At 53.2% G+C, this 21,006-nt stretch overlaps 1 protein-coding gene across 1 annotated transcript; it reads right to left on the reverse strand.

Moving 5' to 3' along the window:
- Nucleotides 1-835: 835 nt before the first annotated feature.
- GDF10 (growth differentiation factor 10) lies at nt 836-13,921 on the reverse strand. The gene is made up of 3 exons (XM_060126293.1): nt 13,606-13,921; nt 3,670-4,595; nt 836-1,740 (listed from the first exon to the last, which is right to left on the reverse strand). Exons 1-3 carry the CDS (start codon nt 13,919-13,921, stop codon nt 1,549-1,551), a joined length of 1,434 nt encoding a protein of 477 aa, XP_059982276.1. The 3' UTR covers nt 836-1,548.
- Between the last annotated feature and the right edge of the window lie 7,085 nt (nt 13,922-21,006).

Below are 21,006 nucleotides of genomic sequence, written 5' to 3' on the forward strand. Positions count from 1 at the left end.
CCTTGCACAGGAACCCTGGTTTCAGGACCCTGACCTAAGACAGATGCCTTGGGCTCCTTTTCTCCTTCTAAGTCCCATCCTGGAGAACTGCTTATGGCTTTTCAACCTTCTCCGAGTAAGAGAAGACTGGGGGCCATGGCATCCTCTGAGTTCCCAGCCGAGGGACTGTTATACACCTGCCCCCAGTTGGACCCAGTTTCTCCTTCAGAAATGCCGGTCAATCAGCTTCAGGTACTACAACTGTAAGGCGATGTCAACTCAGGGATAAGGGAGCCACTTGGGGGAGACTATCTGGGGACAGGGATGCTGACTAGGAAGCAGGGAGAAGCAGACGTTCCAGTTCCTCAGGAGCCCCCAAATCTCTGGAGAGACCCCTGCCTTCTTCTACTGAATCTCTTGCTTGAACTACCCCAAGTAGAAGCCCTCTGACCAGGCTACCATAGATGTTCCTTTAAATATCTCAGGCACCTCCCCATCACTTGATATCCCCTCTGAGTCTAAGGAGTCGAGGTCACTGTGCCTGCCTGGGCCAGGTCCTTCCTGGACGAGCCCAGGGTGGGGACCTGTGGTGTGATGTGAGTGGGCAGGACCCTGGAAGGCATAGGAGTGGCCGGTGTCTGGAGCTTAGGATAAAGATGAGAGAGTGTGGAGACGGCCTACAGGGGCCTTGGCTCCTAAAGAAGGCTGTGACCCCAGCAGCCACCCAGATGTCATACTTACCCATGGAGATCCATCCATAGTTTGCAATGGGTGACATTCAGCTTTTGAAGATACCACTGTCCCTTTAATTTATTAGCTTTCCATAAAAACACATACCGTACACAATCTACAGTATAGAAAGTATAATTTACAAAAATATAAAATCTTGGTTATGTTTTAGTATTCCCGCGTATCACTGCATGGGTTATTTCAATAAGCGCGTTTAAACAATGCACGCTCAACCAGCTTGACCACCTCTGTGGGGAACGGTGTCAACGCCCTCCTTTTTGTTTTAAAATAAAACATATATTAAGAAAAAGAAACCAACATTGGTTATATGTGCATACTGTATGTATAAAAGCGTTTGCAGTGGATTTTGAGAGAAAACATCCATTTATACCATCATTTAGGCCCTGTTTTGCAGCATCACACTGTGGCCCGAAGTATTTTAAAGATTGTTTAAACAGAGGTTCTTTCCTTGTGAAGGGAGTGAGTGCCTTCGGGTCTGTAGTCTTCTTTCCAGGTTATGAGATGATAGTCACAAAACCCAGCCTGTGGACATGTCCGGTTTTCAGGCCTTCAGAGCACAGCGGACAGGCCGTGGGCAACCGTCAGGCCAGGGCTAATTCCCAGATCCCTTCAAAGGATTCGGACCGGCATTGAGGGGGCTGAGTCACCAGCAGTGAAAGACCCCAGAATGATGCCCTGGGGTGACAGATGGTTGCCTGCAAGCTGTGCCCTGCATTTGCAGCTGCACCCTGAGTCAAGTGCTCACTCCAGAAGGTTCCGAGAATGCTGCCCTGCTGTGTGCAGGCGGGGCAGGTTCTTTCCACTCCAGAGCGGCTGGTCTTACCGGCAGGCACAGGTCTCCACAGACATGTTGGGGTACACCTTCAGAACCACATTCCGGTTCTCATCCAGGAAGAGGACCCCAAGAGAGTTCATCTTGTCGGGAACACAGCAAGGCTCTGGGATGCCCGGGACGATGCCCACGGCCCTGACGATGCTCTGGATGGTGGCGTGGTTGGAGGGGCGGACGATCTGCAAGGGGGAAAGGAGCATGGTCACCTCCGAACTCTGCCTACCCTGCAGTCCTCACCCACCCACCACGCTGCCTGCATGCCCTTGACTGAGGCCACAGAAAAGGCACTGACCTAGAAGAAAAGGTGAGATCACAGGGTTGGGTACACATTTCTTCTGAAATCAGTGGCAGACTGAGTCCTAGGGACTTTTGCAAAAGGCCTTCCTGCCCTTCGGGCTCCCAGAGGGAAGGCACATCCCCTACATGGCACTGGCCACTCGGGGGCACCTGCGCGTCACACATCCCCGAGGAGCACCAGGAACTGGGCAGGAGCCCCAGAGGGGAGGCAGTGGAGAAGATTGGAGGTTCTGCCTGGGGCCATAGCTGCCCAGACTTTACAGTCCAGGGAGCACCGACACGCTTGCCATGTGATCATGTTCTCAGCACAGGAGGGGAAGCCCTGCAGGCACAAGTGCATCAGTGTGATGGGGCTGGAAACTCGCAGTTCCCAGGTGGGTCTGACTTTGGGGTGTCAGGCGCTGCTTCACCTGCATCACCCCATTTTGTCATTGAATCAACCTTATGGGGTGGGTACGACTTTAATTTTCCTGGTGAAACTGAGGCTTCAAATGACTAAATAACTGGACCAGGAGCCCTCAGTTAGAAAGTAGTCTGGCTTGGAAACTATGCTCGCTGGGCCCACACCAGCTCTCTTCCCCTCCCTCCCCAGGCAGCCTCTCACATCCAGAAGAGTCTGGGTCCCAGCAGCAAACACGGCACCTCCCACAAGATGAAGAGGACCACGTCACAGGTGCTTCAGCTCATTGTCGGCCAGAGTTTTATATGCACAGTGCCTCTGGTGGGGAGGTGGGAGGAGAGGGACTCCGGCATTTGGGGAGTTCAGGCTGGTGTCAGGGAAGGTGGAAAGACAGCCAGGCAGACTGATAAGGTAAGCGCAGGGTCAGCCAGCAGGAGACTGCTGTACTCACCCTGCATCCCCCGGGCCGGGCCCTTCCAGCAGACGCCTGTCTCTCTGTCAGACACCTCCCTTCCTCTCTCCTGCACATGCACGGCTTTGAGGAGAAGCCTCTTAATTCCCAAACAGGTTAATGCGGCCCCGCGTCTGGGTCTGGGATTTCCCAGCTGGTTGATTTATTTACGTTCACAGTGGATTTACGCGCTGACTTCCTTTCTTGGAGAGGAAGGCATGACCTGGAACTCAGCAGAGGAGCTAAGTAGGAGGAAAGTGTGTGCTCTGTGCCGAGGTCGACATCAGCAGGCAGCCAGCCCACCGTGGTTCAGGATGTGGGGAGATGGATGGACAGAACCATGGCCCAGCCTGGAGGGAAGGCGAGCATCTGAAAACCCGGGCCAGTGCAATGGGGAAAGCAGCCCCGTGCTGTGTGTCCTGCCGACTCGTGTGCAATGAGAGCTGGCTGCCCTGTGAGTTCCTGCCCTGAGTCGGGGGTGGGGGATGGACAGTCACACTGGGAAGCCACTGAGGCCAGCTCTGTGCTGGTCACAGACACCAACGCCCTGAGATCCAGGCCAGGTTTCTAGAGAGCCTTGGTGAGGAGGGGGCTTAAGAGACCTGACCTGTGTGCAGGGGGCCAGGCTCTCCTCAGCCTCTGTGGATATTGCTATGTGGGAACACACCTAAGGAGATGGATCTCCTGTTTTGCAAAAGAAGAAAGGTTTTGATTTAAAACTCCAATTCACTGAAGGCACAGCCAGACCCCATCCATCTGTGGGCTGTATCCACCCGACAGGCTGACATTTTGGCACGTCTGTCTACCTATTCTCTGCCTTGAGTAGATGGGAGGTGTCATTATCCCTATTTACAGACAGGAAACAGTGAGGAGGCAGAGGGACTTGCCTGCAGGGGCAGAGCTGAGAGTCACAATTAGCCCAGGGGCAGAACACAGCGGGGGCGACCCCACACACTCTACCTTGGGCATGGGGAACTCGCAGGCTCCTGAGCAGTAGTAAGCGTCGAACGACTTGGGTGAGATGATCCATTCGTTCCACCCGATGTCTGCAAAGTCCACCTTCAGATACCTCCGGGAGCAAACCCGCGGCTCGTCCCACTGCTTCCTCCGGGCTTTCTGCATCGTCTTCTCGTCAAAGTCCAGCACCTGCGAGGAGGCCATGAACACATCCTGGCCCTTCTTCCTGCGGTCCTTGCGGCCCGGCCGAGGCTTCAGTGCACGGAAGGGGCTGGGCCACAGCTCGTGCTTGTGGTAGTGCTGGGCGTGGGGGGCATGTGCCGGCCTCTCGTCCAGCCCCGGCAGCTCGTTGTTCTGCAGCGGCCCCATGGCCTGTGTGGCCCGGCGCACTCGGGGGTCTGCCGAGCTGTTGGGGGCTGCTCCAGGCTCCTGGTCCCCAGCCTGGAAGGGGTCATATCTCTGCAGTGTCACTGCCACGCTGTTGGGCTCTGAGATGGCCAGGTCGTTGGCATAGATGAGGATGTAGGGTGCGTGGGGGCCGGGCCTGGGTACCCCCGGGTCCTCCTCCCCAGAATCCAGCTGGGCGGACAGGAGCAGCTCGCCATCCCGGCGGGCCGCCTTGATGATGGGGGAGATGTCCTTGGCCCGCCACAGGCCCCGTGGCGGGGGCAGCAGGGCCACGGCCCCACGGAGCAGCCCCTGCGTGGCCATGTTCTGCGAGAGGCTTCGGAAGAGCAGGTGCTGGCGTGCAGGCGGGCCCGGGGGCAGCAGGCGGCAGGATGCATTCTTGGCCCGCTGCTTGCATAGTGCCTCGCGTGCCCGGGGCCACCGCGGCTCTGAGTAGAAGTGGAATGTGGCCATGAGGATCATTTCTGAGTCCTGCATGGAAGTCAGGTTGAAGAAATACACGGTCTTCTGGTTGACCACTTCTGCGAGGGAAGGACAGACCACAGCCTGTTAGGTTGTCTCCTGAACAGGGCCCCATGCTCATAGGGTGTCCCGTCCAGGAAGTGGAGGAGGAACGCCCATTGAGGGAGCACTTTCAGGCCGGCAGGCTTTCCTCATCTCCTGTAATCCTCACATGGAACTGAGGAGGGCACCCTTTACTATTTTCAGGGACCAGATGAGGATGAGGGATTGAAGTCAGAGAGGTTGGGGGCTGTCATATCCCATTGCAAAGAAAGGAAGAAAAAAAAGGTGGCAGACAGGGTAGATGCTCAGGGCTCCTGGACCCTGGAGCTCCAGTTCCTGCCTCTGCACTCTAACGCCTCTCAGTGAACAAATGATCTCCCCCATCTTCATTCATGAGATAAGATGGAATCGGGTATTCGGGATACTTGGGTTGGGTCCGAGCCCTGCTGACAGTAGCCCCCCTGTATCTGCACAGCTTTCTATTTTATAGACATTAAATGCAGTCCTTCTTCCAAATGAGGTAAATTAGAGTGCCTCACGCTGTCTCAGCATTCTGAGCGGCTTCTGAGGGAAACTGGGCTTAAGAACACAGCCATTTGGGTGTCTGCTAGTTATTCTGCCCAAGCCCTTTTAAACTTGTTTTTTACAAAGAAAAAGCACTGTCAGGGTTGTACCAGGTCACTCAATAAAATCTCCAGCATCCAGGTTGCTCTCCAGAGGCCGGAACCACGATGAGGACCGGCCTCAAACATCACATGGGTCACTCCCATCTCCCTCAAACATCACATCTGCAGCTCGAGAATACTCTTGGCCCCTGCATCCCTGGGGCTGTCAACCACTCTTTCCTTTCTCTCTTGGTTCTACCAGGTGTACACCAGGACCCCAGGGCAGAAAGCTGCCCCAGGCCCTGGCAGCATGAGGTCTGGGAATAGCAAGCCCTCTCTAGGGTTTGGATGGGAGGGAGGCATCATCTCCCTGAGATGCTGCAGGAGAGCCGGAGACCAGAGCTGTCAGGTGGGCTGTCTCCCTCCCACTGCCCTATTTCCTGTTGCCAGGGGTCTGTCTGCTGGGTGAAGCTGGGAGAGGTACAGGGCTTCCAAGAGCGGGAATGTGTGTGTGTGTGTGTGTGTGTGTGTGTGTGTGTGTGTAGAAAATGGGTCACAGTTTCTCTGACACCTGCGTCCACAGATTCAGCTGGCATTTTTTTTAACCAAAATCTTCAGTTTAAGGTTACTTGTTTCTATTGGGATGAAGGCATAATTCTACTGGGAAGAAGGCATAATTCAATTGGGAACTTTCATGTACTTTTAAGGGACTACAAGAAAGAGGAAGGGAGGAAAAGTCAGAGGGCCCAATAAATGTCAGTCAAAGCTTGGGTGACATTCTAAAGACACTACCGTACCTAATTCCCAGAAAAAAACCCTCAGCATGTCCACAGCAGCCCCTCAATACGTCCACACATAAGGAGAAGCACGAGTCTTGATGACATTTAAACCTAGCTTCCCCAAACACTGCGGCCTTGAGTGTCATGGTCCTCGAGTCCTGCATTTCCCAAAGCTCAAAGATCACTGCTTTCCTCCTCTGGAGATGCTGATTCAGAGGGTCTGGGACAATGGGGCCCAGGAATTCTTATTCTAACCAGTATTCTAAGGGATTCTAAGTTTGGGAAGCAACGATGGGCGGTGGCTGTGTATCTGCAACATCCGGGGTTGACTTGTGGATGGGGTGAAAGTTCACCAACAAGGCAGCCCCTACCCCCCAAGCTGGGAAAGGCTCTAGGAACCAGGCTCCCAGGCCTCAACGGGACCATGCCTTGCTCATCTGCCTCAGAGAGACAAGAGAATCTCTATCTCACCCGAATGCTTGGAGGATTAAATAAATAACATATGTAATGTGCCAGGCACAAAGGGGGAAGCCCCCAAATGTGCTTCTGTGCCACTTCTGTCTAAATGACCAAGGCCGGCAGAGCAAGCTCCTCCTACACCGGTTCGGGCCCCTCTTACTCAATGGTCCAGCTACCACAGCAGAAAAAGTGTTTTTCTTTTATCCAATTCAAGTCAACTCCATTGTTCCGCTAACAGGTTCTTTGTGCGAGAACACTTAAGAGGCTCTAAAACAGACATTTCTGACTCCTTCCAAAGAGCTGGCCCTTCACAGCGGGATGCAAGCACCTTTGGCCTAGAAACCTGTGGCTCTCGGTGAGAAGGAAAACAGCAGACTGGGGGAACCGAGATGGGGCTTCCCAGAGAAAAGCACCTTGGCCCCCCTTCCAGTGACAAGGTAAAGAACGAGAGAGGATATAAAGAAGGATAACTGTGACCACCAAGGCAGGGACAGCAACCTTGGCTTGAGGTGGGTGCGGCCCAATGAAGGTGCTGGGAGGGCCGCCCCAGGGTGGCAAAACGTGTTGTAGAGGAGGACGGGGTGCCCTCTCCTGGAGGTTATTTCTGCACGGGGTGCAGGAGAGGGACAGCAAATGCTGCCCTTCCCTTAGGATGGAGAACCACAGAGAGCACGCTCAGGAACTCAGAGCGGGAAGAACCTTAGAGGTCAGGCAGCCTGACTAATTACACTCAGGGCAGGAGTTTTTCCTCCATTTGTCTTGAATGCCTTTGGCCATAGGCAGCTCGCTCCTCACAAGGCAGTCTGATGCGTGATGACCCTCCCCGCTGGGAACCGTGGAGGTGGAGATGGGTCACTCCCATCTCCAGGGCACGAAGGGCCACAGGCTGGCCCAGCTCTCTGATTGTACCTGCATGCCTGCATTGCAGGGGGCTCCAGGCTGTGGCTGAGAGAAGGCCACCTACCTGAAGCCTCCCAGCTTGGATGAGCCCAGGTCACAAAGGAGAATCTCCAAAGAGAAGTCCCTATTTGCTATGAACTGTGCTGGTGCCTGTGGCTCCCATCTCATGGTCAGCTAGAAAAGATCCTTCCTTCCTCCCTCCTGTCATTCCTCTCTCCCTTCCTTCGCCCCTCCCTGCCTCCCTCCCTTTTCCAGATAAATATTTGGGAAACTCCTACTCTGGGCTAAGTGCTGCGCTGAGCAGGGTCCTAGCAAAGGTGATTCCAGGCACTCAGAGGAGCTCAGCCCACGGACGAGACAGACAGTGATGGTGGGGACGCCCACCTGCAGCGCCCGTCGCAGCTTTACAGAGCCGTGCCCAGGAGAGGCCCCCGGCGGGCTGGGTGCTTTCGACCTCAGGTCAGCATCCTGCTCAGAGCTCTCTATTGCCCCCCAAATAAAACTCAACCCTTTACCAAGGCCCTACTTGATCTGGCCTGCTTACCTCCCCAACTCCATCTGCTCCCCGCACCCCCATCTCTGCCCTAGTCACCCTGGCCTTCCTGTCCTTACAAACATGAAGCTCCGTCTCAGGGCTTTGTCCCAGCTCTTCCTTCTGCTGTCATCACCTCTCCTCCAGGAATCACTCCTCTCTCCTTTGGGCCTTTGCTCAAGCGGCATCCCTAACAAAGGGTACCACTGACTCCCTTGGCTGAAGGAACAGCCCCATCGCTCTGTCTGTCCCTGGCTTCATTTGTCTTCACGTCACTCTGGGACATCCTGATATAATATATTTCCTTGCGATTGTTTCTCTTTCCCTCTAGAACACAAACTCCAAGAGGGCGGGGCTTTGCCAGCTGTGTGCACTGCTGTATCCCTAGATCCTAGCACGAGGCCTGAGTGATCATCAGCGCTCAGAAATGTGTGCTGAATGGCAGGGGAGGGGAGGGGTCTTTGCTAGATCTGTCTGCTTCACTTAACAAAGGGGGTTCCTGGCCTGCTGCCCTGGGGCTCAGTGAATATCCTGAAAGAAGTCCAGAAAGTCTCCTTTGGAAAGATGTAGCCGATTATGCAAATCCAGCTGGAGGCACTGCACAGCAGGACGTTTGTCCAGTCACTTCCCCTTGAGCCTTAGTTTTCTCATCTTTAAAATGGGAATAATATTGTTTACTGATTAGGAAGCTCCAAGTTCCAAGCATTTATGCATGCTTGATTCCTCGTGTTCACAATGAGGGCAGCAGACATGGCAAATGGACAAAGAGATGGAGCTTCAGAGAGGGTACATGACTACATAACTTGCTTAAAGTGCTTAAAGTCCCCCAGCTGGTAAGGGGCGGAGCCAGGGCGTGCTTCCGGGCCTGTCTGACCCCAAGCCCACGCCCTTCCCCACCCTCCCCAACCAGGTGCTCTGGATAGAATCCGGGTCTGCTTAACAGCTAATGTAACAAAGATCATGTGCTGTGAACTCTAAAATATTTTGCAAACACAAGTCATTATTTGGATTATTTTGTATTCTGACTCTCCAGGAAAGAAAGGACTGATCTTATTTAGACAAGTTGATCTCTCTATGGTCTTTGGAAATCTGAGAACCCTAGTGAGGTCCACTCTACTAGGCACTCAACCTCCTTCCCAACTCTTTAGGGATGGGACTAGAGAGGAAAGAGGTAGGGAAGCGGTCCTAGTCCAAGGGTGCTCCCAAGCTCCCTGCTGGCCAGCTCTCAGGCCAAGACGACCCTCAGACTGCTCTGCTCTGTAGAAACAGAATCCAAGTCACCTGGAGATCTGTCCCTTCACTCATTGCCCCTGAAACAGCCATCAGGGTGACCAGAGCGAGAATGCCGGGCTGAAGATGCAAGCACCAACATAATAAACTGAAGAAAGGAAGTGGTGGGCCACCAGTGGTGGTGCAGAGAAGGAAAGAGAACTAATGTGTACCGAGTGTCTATTTTTAGGCAGGCTCCAGAGTCAGGGTTTAAACCCTGCTTCATCACCGACTAGCTGTGGGGCCTTAGGAAGTCACACAACTTCTCTGCCCCATCTGTTAATCAAACAGAACACGTGTACGTGCCTCCTGAAGTTGTGAGCTCATCTCTTCAGTGCTCTCAGCAAGGTGTCTGGCACCCAGCACATGCTCAGAACACAGTGGTCATGTGGTGGCACAAGCTACTGCTACACTCAGGATCCCCCACCCCTGCTCCCTGCCCTCATGCCCAGCGGGAGGCACTGCCACCTGTCCACCCTCTCCAGCAGGAGCCTCAGAATTTTCACAGCCTCTTCGCCCTCCTGCATGCAATTTATCCTAGTTCCTATTTCTCCACATCCTGTTTCTCCACAACCACCCTGAACTTTGCATCTTTCCACCACTGTCTTAGCCCACAGTCTGACCTTGACCACCACTGTGACCCCAGGACACTGTCACCCTCACACCACACTCGTGCTTCACAGGGAATCATCTATTACAGATGAAGAGTTAACATCCTTCACAACCTCCACATATCAGTAGGAAAAAGACCAGAACCCCAAGTGGATGAAGTGGTTTCCACGGGAAAAATTTCGAATGGCCAAAATGCATGAAAAACAATTCAGGATGACCAGTAATGAAAAAGAAAACGGTAACTTCAAATGAGAACGAAGATATAACAAGTTTTACCTGCTGCAACTCTGATCCCATTAGGGTAAAAACTATATAAAATATTCCACAAAATATTAACTCTGGTTATATCTGGATTGTGATTTCTTTTCTTTACTGTGATTTTCTATGATTTCTGGATAAGTATGCATTTCCCTTATAATCTCTTGTCTCTCCTTCTCCCCTCTCCTCTTTTCTTCTCTCCCTCCCTCCCTCTCTCCCTCCCTCGCCCCTCTCTCGCCATACACACTCTCTATACTGCCCCACTGCTTACGGGCCTTGGTGGCCCACTGGTTCACTTCCATTTTCTGCCTCTTTCTTCCTGTTGTTTCCTCATTGAAACCAAACGCCTCACAGTTCCAGGCAATAGGGCTCTGCTTCACTTCTACACCTGGCTAACACCCGCTGCCCTTCAGAGTCTGTCTGGGGCCTCCCCTGCTCTGCGAAGGCTTCACTGGACCCTCCCCACCAGCCCTTCCCCTGCCAGGTCAGTGCTGTCCTTTGGGACTCCTGAAGCCCACCCCCAGCCCTTTCTCACTCCATTGTCCTACCTGTGCCACTGCACACATTCTTCTGTTTACTTCTCCCTTCTCCACCAGCCCGTGAGCTTTTCGGGGCAGGGCCAATACTCTCTGCTTTTCTGTGTCCTCTGAGCTTACAGCACCTGCCACTGAATGAGGAGCTCAGGAAAGACTTGGGGAACTGACTGTGACATTTGGCACTCTCGACAGATGAGTACGTATTAGTACTCTCATTTTAGAGATGAAGACACCAACCTCAGAGAGGTTAAGTAACTTGCCCAATATCACATACGTAGGTGGAAAAGCCTAGATTTAAATGCAGGTCGTTTGAGGCTGCAGGTGTCTAACCTTAACCCTTATGGTCAGGCTCAGAAGCTCTCTCCACTGATGCACTTCAAGGAGCAACGGAAGGGAGGGAAGGAGCTGGGTGGCTGGAGTAATCATAGTAGAGCTAAAGCATTATTGAACTTACACGTGCCAGGCACTGTGTTAAGCACTGAACATATCTCAGTTCATTTAAAAAACCCTATAAGGAAGAGAGCGTTATTAGTCCCATTTTAGAAGTGAAGAAAACGGAGTCATAGACGAGTTCAGTCCCTGGCCCCAGTCACAGACTCAGGATTTGGCCCTTACCAGCCCAGCTCACAGCCTGCGCTTGGAACCTGAGCTGAGCTGCCTAGAGGCAGGCAAGGGACACAGTTCCACTGTAACACGGGTTGCAGGGAACACCCCACCGAGGCAGCAGAGGTCACCGTCACGGAGCAGGACCAGAGCTGAAGCCCCCCACATGTGTGCCTCATCCATGAAATGAGGGGTCCCCACCCAGGCTCACACCTCCTCACAGCTTCGTCGCTGGGTCACAAAGCAGGCCCTTCTGAGGGCTGGTGAGGGACTGGGTATGAAGAAACTTCAGTCAGGGGAGGAGAAGCGAAACCAAGCTGCCTGGGCCTACTCTCTGCCAGGCACAAACCCCGCCTCATCCCATTGAATCTTCACCCCACCCCCACTACGTGCACAAACAATTGATACTCAGAGAGGTAACGTGATGTGTACACACATACTAGTAGCAGGTGGAGCTGGGACTTGTACCCATGGCTGTTTCAAATGGTTCCAAACAAGAGTACTGGATTTGTCAAATAGTCCTAGACTGATCCAGAATAATTCTGATCTCCCAGGATCTGTTCCATCCTCTGTCTCCTAAGTCCTGGGCTCAGTTCTGACGGAGGTTGGGGGAGGGGACTAGCAGTGAGAACAGCATGAGCCTGACAGATGGACGGTGCCAACCACTGCCACTGTGAACAGCTTGCCCTGGCCTGGCCTCAGTCTCCTTATCTGTAAAATGGGAGGACTGGATCTGAAGTACTGTCGCCAGATCCTTTTCAGGGCTAAGTGTTGCTTGTACCACCCCCAGCCTGTGAAGACTGAAAAACAGACCGTGCACCTCCATGCCTGGGCCTGCAGGAACAGGGTGGGCTCAGTGGGCGTGCTCATCCCTTATTGCAGCAGTGAACTTGCTGGTCTTGCTTTCCTCAAGTGCAAGGCTTTGGGGACTGAGTTAATGGATGCAAGGTCAAGTCTACACCTATATGAACACAAGTCTTTTGTACTCCAGGGAAACACGATGCACCCACACTTAACCTGGCCGGTGCTGGGCTTAGGGCTTACACACATCAACTCATGTCATCTTTCCTGAATTGCTACAGGGAAGATATTACCATGACCTGCCCATTTTGTGGATAAGTACACTCAAGTCCACAGAGCTTCAGTGATTTGCCCAAGATCATAGTCACGCTAGATGATTCTTGAGTGACTTAATAATGATACTCCAGAAATGGGCCCCAAGAGGCAAATAAAAGGTACCAGGGAGGAGGGAGTTAGATCTAGTTGGCCTGGAACCTAGTGAGTCTGCCCAGTAGAGGATGGGGGGAAGGGGCTTCTCTGCGGCAGGAGCTCCCAGTACATGTTTATGCGAGACCAAGCTTCCAGTGTCTGGCTCTGAGGCCACGGTGTGGTACCCTAAGTAACACAGCCAGTGATCGACAGGGAGGTGGCAGATCTGACTCCAAGCTGTCTGGCCCCAGTGGTGGGCTTGTCCCCCTCTACCTCAAGAGGGGGCCCTACAGACCAATGGTCTTTCTCCTGATGAATGGCCTCCTCCTTCACAAGGGCTGCAGGGGACCCCTACTCACATTTTCTGCAATGGCATTCTGAGACCATGAGTAATCTCCATGACAACCAGGGTCTTCCCATCACCCCTGCGCCTCGTCTCTGCTCACCCAGGGCCTGCAGAGGTCACCCAGCCCCGGCGGGCAGACAGCTGAGGCAGGATTCTGAAATGCTCTCGGAAGCAGTGCAGGGAGGGCTCGGTGCAGCTCCATCCAAGGTGTGGGGAAAGGGGAAAGGATCTGCCCAGGAGGGGCAAGGGCAGGAGGGGGGCTGGGAACCCCCACTGCCCAAGCTTCTAGACCTTTCCTCAAACCCCCATAGTCTGAACAATTCATGCTAGTGCCTAGCAGGCCTCAGTCCCATGTACCCAAGGCTGGGCACCCAAGGCCATTCTCAGTCCACCCTGCTTCCCCAACTGCCACACCCACTAAGTGCACCAGCTAGAGGGGCACAGCCCCTGCCTGGACCCAGCGCCTGGCACTTCCATCAGGGCTGCACTGCGCCCACCTGATGGGCTCTCTTCAGTGCCTCCTTCATCTGTCAAGAGCCAGCACAGCCTACCCCCCGAGCCCCGACACACACACACGGTGAGCTCCCCCAGCCCAGTCCCATCTCCACGCTGTGCTTGAAGCCTTGTGGATGGGGTCGTCTGTGTCCGGCAAATGTGACACCCTCCGAGGTTTGGCGGCACCCCAGGGGCAGGAACTCTGTCACTCTGTGCCACTTCGGCGTCCCCAGGGGAGGCTCAGGGCCCGGCACAGAGTGCTCGGGGCGGGCGGCGGTAGGGGGAATAGTTAATGGAAGAATGAATGAACCAGTCAATGACTAGAAGGAAGAGGCAAAGCGGAGGTGCAGGGGTGGGAGGATGGACACGTGAGGAGGACCGGGGAGGATGAAGAGAAGGGGGCCACAGGGCCGCCTCTACTTACCCAGCCGGGCCCGGAAGCTGCGGACCGTGTTGCCCCCTCCTGGCCGCGCGCCCCTTCGGCTGTATTTCTCATAAAGCCGGAGCATGTGGACAGCGACCATGTCCTGGGTGCCGGGGCCTAGCGCAGCGGCCGCGTCCCCTGGAGACCGCTGGGGGTTCTTGTACCCCGCCAGGCCGTCGGCCGCTGCGGGCGGGGCGGACCGGGCGGGGGCCGTGTGGCTGCCGCCCGCGTCCTGGAGCAGCAGCAGAAGTAGCGGCAGTAGCGGCAGCAGTTGGGACCCCGGTCCCGGGCTGGTCCGAGCGGGGCCACGGGCCATGATGGGTGGCGGTGGCGAAGGGGTCGGAGCCTGGGAAGAGGAGGAGGAGGGAGATCGAGGGCGCACAGGAGGCTGAGAACAAACCCTGCGGCGGGAGGGCGCGCGGGCAGCACCGGCAGGCGGGGGCGCGGGATGTCGAGATCCGCGCGGGGCAGAGCTGGGCGCGCAGCCGGGCGCACGGTACGGCCACCGGTCACGGCCGTCCGGAGCCACGCAGAGCCGAGCCGAGCCCAAGCCGGCGCGCTGCCTCGGCGGACTAGCGGCGAAACTTTGCAGCCCCAGGCGCGCCCGGCTTGGCGGGTTCGAGGGGCGGGGCGGGGCGGGGCGGGGCGGCCGGCTGCGCCCTCGCGGGGGACCCGGCTGCGCGCCCCGAACCACTCCGGGCCGCCGCCTACACTGCCGTCCGTGGCCCGGCCGCGTTGTGCGTGCGCCCGAGTGTGGCGGTGTGCGCGCGCAGGGGTGTGCGCCCGATTGTGCGCCCAAAGTCTGGGTGGCGTGGGCGTGGGCCGGCGCGCTCCCCGCTCCCCTGCGGAAAGCCGGAGACCTGGGACCCGGCCCGGCTCCTGTGTGTCGGCGCCTCGGCCTGGCCGGGACTGCGTGGGGGCTGGGCGGCATTTAGGGGGGGCCCTCCTGCCGGGTTGCCCCTGCAATGGCATGTGATGATTGTGGTTGCAAGATGACAGCTCCCCCGTGAGGGCCCGACGGGGGAATGTGTGTGCGCCCGGTTGTCTCTGAGCCAGTGTGTGCCCAAAATGCAAGAGTGAGGGGAACGCGAAGCCTCCTCGGCATCCTTTGAAAAGCAAAAGCCTAACACTAAAGCTCAGCCAACCCAGGACAACTGGAACAAGATCCTGATTCAAATTCAGAATTAGTCGATTTAACTGACCCTTTATCTGGCGACTATCGTTCTGGTTGTTGAAGGAACACATCAAAGGTGCTTATTAATCGTTGGACGTGTAGCCATCAGGCTTGTCCTGAAAAAAGGACATGGTTTTAAATTGTTTTACAAAACGTTTCCAAAACTTCAGAATAGGAGAAGGAAACGCTTAGCTTTCCCAAGACTGTGTCACAGTGAGGGTGCAGTGAATCCCTGGCCCACCACCCCTCACTTTAGCCCTGGGGCAGAAGGTCATGAGCGTCATCTTGCCTTTAGAAGGGTTTCTTGTCCATGGATAGAATTTCAGGGCATCTGTGAACTTGGATGGGGAAAACTTACATCTTTATTTTCACTAACCTGTACCTGCAACTTAGCATTCCATATTAGAAACACAGGTAACCAACTACAGTGGTATTAACCATACCTGTGACTTTGTCACCAATAGCCACTAAACACAGATATTTTCATATCACGTTTTCTTATCATGTTTCTCAAATATATCTCTTCTTGCTCTTCACTATTCTGAAATTAAAGTAGTCAAGCCTGCTGCTAGTTATTTAATGCATTAATTAAAAGGCACACATATCACTATGTTGCAAAGTTGTTTTAAAAAAACATTTTGATAATTCTATTTGAATGTAATTGGCTTCCTCTGTAACCCTGCATATTAAGAACATTCTTTTGAAAAACAGTCTATGGGCTTCCTCCGATTGAGTTAGAGGTTCAAGGCCTACATAAAAGGTTTAGGAACCCTTCTGAGGGAAGGAAAGGACCTCTTCAAACCCATATTCTTCCAGCAAGGTCCAGGATACTGTCCATACTACATTTCTAAGGACTATTTGCAAACTTGCAAACATACTGTTCCCTTTACTTGGTAACTTTGGGCTCCCTGAGCCAAAATAGTTACTTTTCTTGGAGGACTCACAATGCAATAATTGAAAAATTGCTGGAGAAAGCTTCCGTTTGGTGTATAAAACACAACCCATTTGTAATTTTTCAAAATCTTGCAGTGTCAAATTAGAGGCCATCCTACTGAAAGCCTCGGAACCTCGGGCCTGTAGCTTTTGGAAAACGATAGAGAAGGATTTTATTTCTTTTGATCATTTGCACACATCACGTTCAACTTCCCGTTAGTAGAGCTCCCGTTTGTTCAGTGAAACAGTTTTCAAGAACGGTGTGCCTGGAGGTGAGATGACCGGTCACAATCTTGGACTTGATGAATCTCTCCTCGAAAATGATCCACACCAACTTTTACTGCTCCCTTCCCCCAGCCCCACCACCACTTCCCTCCTTCTCCCTGTGCCCCTCACTTCCCCTCCGCCCCCCTTTCCTCTTCTCCCCCAGAATGCCTCTGACCTGTACCGGCTGGGGGTAACCTCTGCTCATGGGTAGTTTTGTCTCTGCTGGGGCCATACACAATTGAGGCCTGTGAAAAGGAGTGTGAGTCCGCAGGAGGCCAGGACAAGCTGGGCTATTCGGGGTCTGTGTCCATTAAAGCCTCCTTGCTCTCCTTAACTCATTCCCACTCCATTCAAGCCAGCCCGAGGGTCAGGCTTTAGCCAGCACTAAAACCTGTAGGGTACAGATTCTCTGACATTGTTGGGAAAGAATTAAGGCATCAGCTGGGGACGGCTAATATTTCTTGCCTCATTTTATTGCCGAACAGCGGGACTGTTAAGTCTTGAACACTGGAGCACTATGGCCCCCTTTCATGTAGCCGAGATGATGGGATAAAAATGTGTTTGGTGAAGCAATTCAGATTACCACCGGGTCACATCCTCGCTGGCTCCCAGCATCGCCTGCAAACAACATCGCTGAGACAAGGAACAATCGCTGTGCAACTCCAGCTCAGGCAGAACAGTGTTACTAGCGTGGAAATGAGGCTAACTGTGGAGCTTGCCAATGAGAATGTTTGGTTTTTAATAGCTCAGGCTGCAGCTCAAAATAAGAGTTGAGATGGCGGACGGTGGATTCAAGTCCTGAGAGCTGTGATTTCTCTCAGCTTCTTACTAAAATGATCCTGGTCCTGGGAGCTTCCGATGCTATTTTTACCAGGGTCTCTGAGGTCTTGAACTTGCCGTCAGGGATGGAGAGTGTTCTCTCTAGGGTGATGAGAGGTTGTTTGGGGAACCTCGGTCTCCGAGGCCTATCTGCCACGTGCTCTGGGGTGGCAGGGTTTCCTTAGGCTCGGAAAGCCCTGAGCCTCCGTAGTTATAAAACGCCACACTTGAGTACGGGAGAAACCAATCTCTGGATAGTCTGGGAAGTAAGCTGATTCTGTTTCATCTGGAACGTCGCCCCAAGTAAACCCCAAAGGAACTGTTCCTGAGCACTTGTTTCATGATATTGTCCAGTTACCTTCTGGGAGAGTCATTTCGTGGGTCTAACCAGCTCTTTCACCCTGGGACGGTCCCATCCTCTCTTTGGAACCCTGGCTGCCTCCTGGTTAAATGAGAAGACTGACCTCCCGGCCGTTTCAGCTCCAACATGCTACGCCTGAGTCTGTGGACTCATGTCAACTCATTCTTGGAAATGAGAGCATCTCCATGACCTTTTAGAGTCAATTGGGATGAGGTTCATAACCCTATTTTCACCCCTACCTTGCCGTATGGCCTTAAGCAAGTTACTTGACTTCTCTGGGCCTTGGTTTCTCAACTCTAAAATGGGGACAAGAGTAGGATATTAGGAGTATCACTGGTAAGGTTTTAACATGAGATGGTACTAAATAGCATTGATCCTTGTTAACTACCCTTTTTATTTATCATGTGTTCCAAAGAGGTTGCAGCCCATTTAAAATAGATCCAGATTCTGTGAGATTTGATGAGAGGTTCAGCCTGGTCATTCCTTGTTCTGTAGAGGAAATGCATTTCTTAGTGCACAGTCCCAAGAGCTGAAAAGATAAAGAAAAGGAAAGAGAATGTTTCCTTGTTTCGGAAGTCATAGACCTCTACTAATGTGCCTTTATCATCAGTGTCTGTGGGTCCCCATCCAAAGATGGGGTGGATGATTCATGCCTCTTCATCTAGATTTCTTAAGCTCTTGGCCCTTAGGACAAAAGAAATGAGAGCAAATCCCTCTTCCCATTTGGGGCATGAGCTGTGAAAAGGAGGCTGAAGGGTTTGCTGGGGCGCTAGAGACAAGAATCCCAGGGCCTCCCCCAGGCTGCCAGGCCCAAGAGTAATAAATCTGTGAAATAACAAGCACAAAAGACTTTATAATCAATGACAGATTTTATTTTTGTTCTGGCAAAATTCATCCACGGAGTTAACATTTTATAGGGAAATAACTACCCACTTTGTGACTCCTCCCCAGCCCGTATTCTCTTTCTGAAAGTTGGGAAAAACTCAGAGAATCAAAGTCGGCTCCTCGGAGAACCGTGGCAGAAGAAAGCATGACTTTCCCTGGGCGGGAACCCAACTCTCCCGTTACTTCCGAGGGTGGCTCTGGACATTCATTTCTGTTTTGCTAAAATACCCGTGACATGTGAATAAACCAGGATTACAGAACATTGTCTCGGTCAGTAATCTGAGCCGGCATGGGCTCTGGTTTGATGAAATATGGTGCTCTCCGAGCAAACATGGGAATTGGTATTACTTCTCGTTAAAGCTGAACAGTGGGACTATTTAGAGCTGCTGCATGAATGCTGCTCTGTGGGGAGTGACAATCTGAAGGGAGCTGGTCTGGGGGGAGGGGAGCGGTGGTGTGGGTGGGTTGGCCAGAGCAAGCCAGTTAGGAGTCGGCGGGGAGGCAGCCAAAGGGACACTTTAGAAATCAGGACCCCTTAGGGGCTGCACCATCTCCTTACGACCCCAAAATAAGCTTCCTCGGAACCTTTGTGGGAGGGACCAAGCCTGATGTCCTTGTGCTGACATTCAAGCCCTCGTCATCTGGCTCATTTGTTTCCGTCTGTCTTGGTAGAGGCTTTCTCTAGTTGCTCTCTTCCTGCCAGTCCCCTTGTGTCCCAGAATTCAGAAGGGTCCACGTGCTCTCAGTACACACCCCAGCCTCCCCCTGCAGTGCTATCCTACAGACAAGCTATGGTGCACCCCCCAGTACCCCTGCCAGGACCCAAGCCCTCATCCCCCCCGGCTGCCAGGACAGTCATCTGCTGATGGCTCACAGCTAAGTCTCCCCCCGTACCCCCTAGGAATTGCCTCAGCCAAAGCTGTCCCCCTCCCCGGGACAGCCCGAAGGCAGTGTTGAGGCCCTGAAGGATGCCTTGCCCCAAGGCAGGACTGTCTGCAGGACCATCTGGCTCCGGGACTCATACAGGCTCTGCCGAGGTCCCTGTTGCAGCTGCATGGCATTCAGCTTCTCGCTGTAACCAATCCTGGTTCCCGCAAGTGGCCTGCATACATGCTGTATGCATGTTTCCATCTGAGTCTGTTTCCTGCGACAGCTGACCTAGGACAGTCGGTGCCAGGAGTGATGTGAGGAACTAGGCTCAGAGATGGGATCCGGAGGCCGAGTCATCTACTGCCCAGTGGCAAGGAGGACTCCATGACTGGTGTAGCTGGAGGCTGCATAGCCCTTGGCACGTGTGCTGTGAACTGGAGGATTCAATCTCTGATATTAAAGATTCAGGGGAAGTGATCATTAGAGAGACAATGGAAGTCGTTGGCTCTTGCTGAGTGAGATGGAGTCATGGGAGATAGATAATGAAAGGTTGAGGGTGATTAATCATGAATTTAAGGCAAAGTGTGCAAATCAGAGGGCCTTCCTGGCAGCGTATAAGAAACCCTCATCTCTTGCAGTGGCGGCAGCTGAGGATCAGGCCCAGAACGTAGATGTGAAGGTAGCAGAGCTTCAGAGATTGTTGAATTGTCGACCCCAGCAAGTCTGTTATGCTCAAGTCAGGGCGCTGGTTAGGAAGGAGTGGGAACCTGAGATTGGGATGGGGGCATCTTGGCTGATACACTAAGAACCTTAAAACCCTATACTTGTAGCTCGGTGCTTTGTGTCTAGGGTGCTTCGTCCACCTAGAGGGGTGGGATAGGGAGGGTGAGAGTGAGATGCGAGAGGGAGGAGATATGGGGATATATGTTTATGTCTAGCTGATTCACTTAGTTATACAGCAGAAACTAACACACCATTGTAAAGCAAGTATACTCCAATAAAGGTGTTTAAAAAAATCCAAAAAAACCTATACCTGTTTACATGCTCAGGGCCTGGAAAATGGCCCACACCCCGCCTTGCTTGAAGATGATGCATACATAACGTGTGCCCCTCTCTTAATATATCCGTACCTCCCTTCCTGGTTACCAGATGAAAACAGGGGTCACGGCCTCATATAACCCAGTCAGGGAAGTGCTGGGACCACTAAGTGGGGAACGTTCTGTAGTCTAGAATGTCTTAGTACAGAGTCAACATGCACCAGCAGGACATGGGAGATTATGATTGGGACCAGATCCTGAGGGGGCTGGATTGAGGGGGCTGGGATATAGAGTTGGATAAGGGAGAGTTTAGCAAACAGAAGCCCTGTCCCATGATGCAGGGTTTATACCATGGCAAGGGCCACAGGAGATGGGGCTAATATGGGTTGGCTTTTGGATGGTTGAAAAAAGCAACCTGCACTAAGTGAAGTACCAATACCAAAACTGTCATGGTAAAAGGTAGAGGAATGGATTAAAGGTTCAGAAAATAAGACATGCTAGAGAGGCAATAGTGAATAGGGCCAGAGAACCACAAGCCTATGTGTTCCATGGAAGGGCTCAGAGGACTCTTCATTTACAAGTGACAAGGAATTCAGTGGTGAGTGGGGCATTAGTATCATGGAAAGCTCCCTGACAGCTGTCCTCTGTGGGCTGGGACTTGGGATAGGAGACTGGGGGACTCCCTCTGTTCATGATAACACCCATTTAGGCTCTGTCCCAATATTTAGCTATTTTAGGAAAAAGTAATGGTTTGGTAGGCTGGCTGTGGAGAGTACTGGGTGGAACACGTTGGGGAAGGCTGGAGTGAGAAGGCAGCTGGTTGGCCAGGCTGCAGGTGGACACGGGAGCCCTGGGGAGACTTGTCAGCAGGGAGGGGCTGGATGGGGAGGGGCTGGGAAGATTGGCTGGAGAGAGGCTGGGCCTGGGGGGTGCCAAGAGATCATGAGTGATTGCTCCCGCCCCCCACTGCTTTCCGAGGACTCAGACAGTAGACCTTCTGTCCTCCTATGTTCATGGTGCCTGCAGGGCTGCAGATGCATCACGTGACACCAGAC

The sequence above is a fragment of the Lagenorhynchus albirostris genome, chromosome 16 (genome assembly GCF_949774975.1).
Source record: "Lagenorhynchus albirostris chromosome 16, mLagAlb1.1, whole genome shotgun sequence".
NCBI lineage: Eukaryota > Metazoa > Chordata > Mammalia > Artiodactyla > Delphinidae > Lagenorhynchus > Lagenorhynchus albirostris.

Coding starts and splice junctions, on each gene's coding strand:
- GDF10 (XM_060126293.1), bottom strand. CDS start 13,921: ATGGCCCGTGGCCCCGCTCGGACCAGCCCGGGACCGGGGTCCCAACTG. Junction 4,596..13,605: donor CAGCTTCCGGGCCCGGCTGG/GTAAGTAGAGGC, acceptor CTTCCCTCGCAG/AAGTGGTCAACCAGAAGACC. Junction 1,741..3,669: donor GCGAGTTCCCCATGCCCAAG/GTAGAGTGTGTG, acceptor TCCCCCTTGCAG/ATCGTCCGCCCCTCCAACCA.